This window comes from Penaeus monodon, chromosome 27 (genome assembly GCF_015228065.2).
Source record: "Penaeus monodon isolate SGIC_2016 chromosome 27, NSTDA_Pmon_1, whole genome shotgun sequence".
Lineage (NCBI taxonomy): Eukaryota > Metazoa > Arthropoda > Malacostraca > Decapoda > Penaeidae > Penaeus > Penaeus monodon.
In genome coordinates, this window is record NC_051412.1 from 14,325,349 (window position 1) to 14,325,755 (window position 407).

At 41.5% G+C, this 407-nt stretch overlaps 1 protein-coding gene across 1 annotated transcript in view; it reads left to right on the plus strand.

Annotated features, from left to right (window-relative positions):
* LOC119590424 overlaps positions 1-407 on the plus strand; it is a gene marked incomplete at its 5' end in the record, with an annotated part of 42,471 nt that overhangs the window by 6,720 nt on the left and 35,344 nt on the right. Inside the window, 1 exon segment of the mRNA XM_037939091.1 lies at positions 70-192. Within this exon segment, the coding sequence (XP_037795019.1) occupies positions 70-192 (123 nt within the window).

Sequence of the window (407 nt, forward strand, 5' to 3'; positions counted from 1 at the left end):
CCTACTTCCCTACCACCAAGTTTATTTTCTCCCACCCTTTATTAACGTGACCTTCCCTGGCACCCTCAGCTCCATACTGCCATGCTGTGTTCGATGAGCTGTTAAACGGCAACTACACGGCACAGGTGAGCTACGAAGGGACGGTGAAGACGACGCTCACCGTTCCGTTTCAAGTGAAAAATGGCGCCGTAGGTGAGACAGGTTCCTCTTCCTTGCTCTCTTCGAGTGGTACGGGTTTTATACGTGATTGTGTTTTGTATAACAAAAGGGGAAAAACACATGAAAAAAAAAAAGGGTACGGGGCGTCTTAAATAGGGTAAACGCCTTTTTTTAAAAATTTTGATTACTTTTTTAAAAAATGGGGTTCAGGAAATTTAAATAAAAGAAAATTGTTTTAAAAAAGGAAA